The sequence below is a fragment of the Halyomorpha halys genome, unplaced genomic scaffold (genome assembly GCF_000696795.3).
Source record: "Halyomorpha halys isolate HHAL.00 unplaced genomic scaffold, Hhal_1.1 Scaffold2521.1, whole genome shotgun sequence".
Lineage (NCBI taxonomy): Eukaryota > Metazoa > Arthropoda > Insecta > Hemiptera > Pentatomidae > Halyomorpha > Halyomorpha halys.
Window position 1 is genome coordinate 1 of NW_027110890.1, and position 6,508 is coordinate 6,508.

A 6,508-nucleotide genomic window follows, 5' to 3' on the forward strand; every position below is an offset into this window, starting at 1 on the left:
TATATATATATGTTACGATGGGTCAAGTGAAAATAGCAAAAAAAAAAAAAGGGAAACTGGAAGAGAAATAACGCACTCAGAGTCTCAGTATATACTGCTTTATTCCTAGTATTAATACTCCATTTATAGTTTCAGGCCATGTTTACTTATGTGGGTAGGAATTAAGGTCATTATCAGGTGTCATCCTACCTTAACTCCCCCCACCAGTTTACGAACAGTCCTCGTAAACTTGATAGAAGTAAAAAGTAATATACAATCATGGTCCTTGTCCAGAACATAGCAACATCAAAAAACCAAAAAAAAAGGAATATATAATCTTACAACACATGAATTAAATACTACGCATAAGTTAAGCTCTTTACAATTTGAATAATATGAAATAAGCACAAACGAAAATTCTAAGATCACTTCTACCTAAATGCTAAAATAACTAAAAAGACTCGACATCAAAAAGAAAAGAAAAAAAAAAAGTAAAAAAGAAACAAAACTCTTCATATTTGATTTTAACACTGGTTTCTTCATTTCGCATTGTCAAAAACAAAAAAAAATACATATCTCTTTTATGTAAAACAATCTGAAACACACCCGGAATTTTCAACTGCTCTACGTGAACCGTCCTTCGTTTTTTTTGGTTCCCCCACACTCTCAATAGTGACAACATTATGTTGTCTGAGGACGATCACCCTAAATGGACCCTCATAGCGCAGTAGCTATTACCATATAATCCCTATTGGTTCCTAATTCCCAGTATACTATGTTCCCAAGCCTGAGGTCCCCCATTATGTCCCGCAGATTTTGATTCTGGCGTGCCTCCTGCCTACATTTCTCTTTCTCAATGCGATCTTGCACCTTCCCCCACAATTTCCTCATAGCCGCGTTGTTCATTATGATATTTTCCCCCGTAGTAGCCGTCTCCCTGAAATCCCTGCGACCACCTTGAAGCCCAAAAAGGATCTCAAAAGGGGAGAATCCGGTGACTGCATGGATGGAATTGTATGCAGCTACCGCCCTGATCATCGCTTCATCCGGTTCCAGCCCCTTATCCATGTTATATACCCGCAAATGGTTGCTCAGGGTGCTGTGGAGCCTCTCGATCCCACCCCTTCTTTTAGGATGCCCGGGCGTATTAAAATGCCAATTCACCTCCAACTGCTTCATCTTCTCTTTTAAAAGAGAATTATCAAATTCGAGGCCTCCGTCTGACGAAATTCGGTCATAAAACACCATAAAACTGAAACCAGGTACGGAGTGCACCTAATACTGCGTCCGCCGATCTATCCTTTACTAGACAAGCCATCGCCACCTTGCTAAATAGATCCAATACTGTAAAGCATTTGAACCCTTTCCATGTAAAGGTATCCACTTGCAGAGCTTTAAGTGGCTTATCCGCGGTGGGAGTTTATTCCTGGGTTGCCCTTGGTGGGTGTCTGTCGTACTTCTTGCTTAGGCACACCTCGCACCCCCCTATTGTCTCTTTTAACGTCCCATTTAATACCCCACCAGAAGTATATGCGTTTTAGTGCTAAAAATGTCTCGTTTATCCCTCAATGATTCGTTTTCCCCTGATGGTACGCGAGGGTCACTTCCTTTTGCCTTTCAACGTCCCTAACCGTTTCTACCAGCATTGTGCACTGGATGAAATTGCGGTTCATCCCTAAATGCTCCGTCCGCCACAGCCGTTTAATCTTCTCCCATATTACTGAATTCCCCACGCAAAGGTGGTATGTCCTCCCCGGTTTGGACGCGTCCTTGAGTGCTCGACAAATTTGGTCTTCCCACGCTCCCGATGTTGACCAGACTGTGGTAACCGAACTCTTTCCGTACTTCCCATATTCAATCTTCATCAACCCGGCCGTTCTAGTTTTCCAGACAATTTGACGGAGTTGGTCATTGATAATTTCTTTCACCTCCTCCATCTTCGCGGGCCTTCCTCCCTCTGAACTGTCTTCTCCTGATGTCGGAGCGCCTTCTTCCCGTTCCGGTCTGTCCTGGTCATCCTCTTCCCCGGCGTCCATTCCCTTAGAAATTGCTGGACATCCCCGGACGGTTCCCCTGGTTCTTCATCTATGGCATTGACAGTAATAGCTCGAGAGAGCCAGTCCGCGACAACCATCTCCCTACCCGGCTTATACACAATGTCCATATTATATTGACTAAGGAGCTCTTTCCAGCGAGTGACCCTTGACGATGACTCTTTCAGCTTACTCACCCACTGTAAAGGTCGGTGGTCCGTATGGACCCGGAATCTCCTCCCACCCCTATCAGCGCTTTATCGTTCCCCTGAAACTTAACGCAGAAAAATTTGTCTTCCCTATCCTAATACGCCATTTCTTCCCGCTGGTTCTTATCCTCGCTCCCATCCTCTCTAATAAGTCGCATCATACAATTGCCTGATATTCCCGTGGCATACTGTTTACGATGTGAATTACCAGCTTTTCTCCACCCATACGGCATCTATTCAGACCAATCTCCACTTCTCCCTCTACACTACAGGGTCCACCCAGGGTGACTAATTGACAACAACATATCTTTACCTGGAGTGTCCTCTCTCCCTCATCCAGCTTCTCCAATGCCTCCCGACACAAGATGGTGTGTGAGCTTCCCGTGTCTCTGAGGCACCTCACTCCGCTCACTCGGACCCCCTCGCTTGCTCTCAACGCTGTAGTTTACAAGTATGCGGTTGCCCCTCTGCCGACACCCTCCTCAGATCTCTGCTTCAGTTCTCCTTCCTCCAGATCTCCTTCTCCAAGCGCCATGTCCGCTGTCGCGTTCCCCTCCCGTCTCTGTACCGTCGTTCTCGTCCTCTGTCTCCGAAGCTACCGAGGCCTCCGTCGATTCACCCGACGAACCCTCTTGCCTAGTTCTGGTAGCTCTGTGCCGCATCCTCTGAGCGTTGACTTCCATGGGTTCCCCCTGGTCCGTCTCCCGCCCTCGGTACATGTATGGGTATTGTCTAGCAATGTGCCCCTCGTTCCCGCACTCAAAGCACTTCGTGCGGGGACATTGGGCCACTAGATGTCCCACTTTCCCACAGCCGTGGCACTTACGATCATCTCTCCTCCCTTTTTCTCTAGGTTTAGCCTGGTTCGTTCTCTTCTCACCAAATCGTGCCGCTTGCTCCTTTATGTGTTCCCCCTCTCTCCTACGCCACGCATTTTGAGGATTCCTGGGCCGATTGTACTGCACCCTTGACCATTCTAGTTGAGGATACCCCGCTTTACCCGGCATACTACAGCTGCCTTCAGTTCTTCCGCATCTCCCCCATCTAACAGTCTTTCTTCTTTCGTTGTCTGGATCCTTTCCATTATTCGATCACCCCTTTTTATAAAGTCAACTCAGCTCGCCAGGTTCCCCGGTGAATCTTTCCAGATCGGAAATCGCCTTTCTTGCGTCGTTGCTGTTCGTATTTTAATCCACTGAAGGGCGTTCGCGTGTGCTTCCGGTATCCTGACTGCCGGGAGAGGTGGTGGAGGTTGAAACCCCTCTTGTTCTGGTGGGGCTTCCACCATTGGCTGGGGTACCGGGTCCGGCTGATTCTCTGGGGGTTCTGCGGGAGTCGCCGGAATTACGTTTCTTAGCCTGTCTACTTCGAACGTTGCGGCTCTTACTATTGGGTCCATCCTTTGATCCGCTGAGAGAGGGAAAAAACCAAAAAAAAAATAAAATAAGTGGCAAAAAAAACTCTTACGTGATCTAAAGATCCCGGGTTTCGGTATCAGTTACGATGGGTCAAGTGAAAATAGAAAAAAAAAGGAAAACTGGGAGAGAAATAACACACTCAGAGTCTAAGTATATACTGCTTTATTCCTAGTATTCATCCTCCATTTATAGTTTCAGGCCATGTTTACTTATGTGGGTAGGAATTAAGGGCATTATCAGGTGTCATCCTACCTTAACTTATATACATATATAAAAGAAGGGACGCAGGCCAATAGGAGCCAGTGAATGCCTATTAAGTGAGAAGGAAAAACTTACTACTACGACATAGCGAATTACCAAATCACCAAACGAATCTGCAGAAGTATCATGAGCATCAGAGACGGAAGACATGCTGGGTGGTCCTGGGAAAACAGGTCATGAGATTACATTGAAGAGAGATAGGTTGATTATGTAAAGGAAAGGTGGTATCCCCAAGCACTTCGACAACTCATCAGAGAAGAGATAGAGAACCTGAAAAGGTAGATGATAATTATAGATAGAATCTCATCACATAAGAGTCCTTTGTGGGCAGTACGAAAAAAGAGTAAGCCAGGGAAAGGCACGGAAAAGCACCGCATGTGATCGACTACCCTAGACTGAATGAGAACACAGTTGACGAGAAGTACACGAGGACATTTTGGATATAGCGGGCGGTGTGAAAAGTTTCAGCACGCTCGTCTTAAAGGCGGAGTACTATCAAAATTAAGATCAGCATAAGACCGCTTTCACCTTCGAACATGGTTATTATAAATTTACAAAGATGCCATTTGGTCTTAAGAACACACCCGTGACTTTCTAGAGGCTGATAGATGAGTTCCTGAGGGGACTAGACGAGACAGTTTGTTAGGTATACTAAAGCTGACAAAGGTAACTCGACTGTGGTTATGGACAAAGCTGTGTATGTTGACAAAATTAACATCCTACTGTCTGGCACAACCACTTACCGACCTACCACTCGAGACCCTACTCGCTCACTTATGCTCCAGTTCAACTCACTCCTCAGGAACCTGCTTGAAACCAGCCAGATTAACCACCCCACCTACCTCAACCTCATTTCTTATAATTCTTTAGCCCCCCGCTTATACGGACTCCCTAAAATCCATAAACATGGTAACCCCCTTCGCCCCATCATTTCTAATATCAACGCTCCCTCTTATAAACTCAGTAAATTTCTTCTTCCTGCCCTTCAAATCCTCAGCCACAATAACTCTTATGATATCCGTAATTCCTTCCACCTTAAAGAACTATTACAATCCTTCAACATACCTGACAACTTTATCTTAACCTCCTTTGATGACGAAAGCCTTTTTACTAACATCCCCATTGACAAAGCCCTTCACATCGTTGAGAAGAACTGGACTATAATTCAACCTCATACCACACTTAACCTCACTTCATTTCTTTCTGCTTTAGAACTTTGCTGTAATTCTGGTTACCTGACTTTTCAAGATAAATTTTACCACCAAATTAACGGACTTGCGATGGGGAAATGCCTTGCTCCAGATATCTCTAATATTGTTCTTAATGACCTTCTCGACTCTATAATACCTCTCTTCTCACAAGACATAATTTTCATTAAAAAGTACGTGGAAGATCTCTTCCTGGTCCTCAATCCTGACAGAATCCCCGAGATCCTATCAGCCTTTAACTCCTACCACCCTCGTCTTCGGTTTACTGTTGAAGGTGAAATTGACCATTCCCTCCCTTTTCTTGACTATCAGAAATTCCCATGGCTCCCTATCCACTAATTGGTATACCAAACCCACTTATTCTGGTAGACTCCTCAACTATTTTTCTCAACACCCTTATCACCAAATTATTAACGTTGCTAAAAACCTTATCCACCGATCCTTTTCTCTTTCTGACCCTCAATACCACCAGACCAACATACAACGTATTAAACAGATTCTATTTAACAACAATTTTCCTCCTAAAATTACTAACAAACTACTCGATTCTTACATTAACCGTGTTACTCCAATCCCTCCTGTCCTCAACCCTTCTCAACCCACTCCACCACTTTTTCAGTACAGGTCGCTTCCGTATATCCCCATTCTTTCCGATAAAATTCAAAAATCTTTAAGATCCACTATTCCCACCCTACGTCTTGGCTTGAAGTCCCACAATAAAATTTCCTATCTTTTTTCCAAATTGTAAGACCCTATTCCTTTCTTACACCGTTCCAATGTGGTTTACCGGATACCCTGTTCAACCCCAAGCTGCAATTCCTTCTATATCGGCGAAACTAAAACCAACTTAAGAACAGCATTTTCCAGCACAAAACTTCCATCAACTTCTGTAATCCACTTGCATCTAAATTATCCGAACACGCATTAAACCTGAATCATACTTTTAATTTCGACAATCCTTCCATTCTTGCCACTGTCCCCAACCACACCAAACGTCTCATCTCAGAGTCCATTTATATGTATTTGACTGAGAATTCCGTCAATCATAAAGTTGATAAAGACTGCATCTCTCTTATATATCGACAAATTTTGAACATTATAAAATCCTCATAATTTTTTTTCACTTTTTTCTGCATTTCAGAACCCCATTTTCTTGTCATATCTTTTATTCTTGTTTTTCTAAATTCTCACATTTTTTTTTTTTAATTTTTATATTCACTATCCTTTCGGTTTCATTTATATTCATGTATCTATATTTTAATTTATATTCATGTGTTATCTTCTTAAGTGTACTTACATTAATTTTCTATTATATTTTACACTTTTCTGTATCCCCGCTCATTTGTTATATTTTGTTTCTTAATTACTTACACACATTGTATCCCATTATTTTATACTTT

The 6,508-nt window shown here is 43.3% G+C and overlaps 2 protein-coding genes across 2 annotated transcripts; one reads left to right on the forward strand and one right to left on the reverse strand.

Moving 5' to 3' along the window:
• Nucleotides 1-696: 696 nt before the first annotated feature.
• LOC136796138 (uncharacterized) lies at nucleotides 697-1,227 on the reverse strand. Its single transcript, XM_067048960.1, has one exon. The coding sequence runs from the start codon at nucleotides 1,225-1,227 to the stop codon at nucleotides 697-699; it is 531 nt and encodes a 176-aa protein (XP_066905061.1).
• Nucleotides 1,228-4,583: 3,356 nt separating this feature from the next.
• LOC136796139 (uncharacterized) lies at nucleotides 4,584-5,447 on the forward strand. Its single transcript, XM_067048961.1, has one exon. It carries the CDS (start codon nucleotides 4,584-4,586, stop codon nucleotides 5,445-5,447), a length of 864 nt encoding a protein of 287 aa, XP_066905062.1.
• Nucleotides 5,448-6,508: the final 1,061 nt, after the last annotated feature.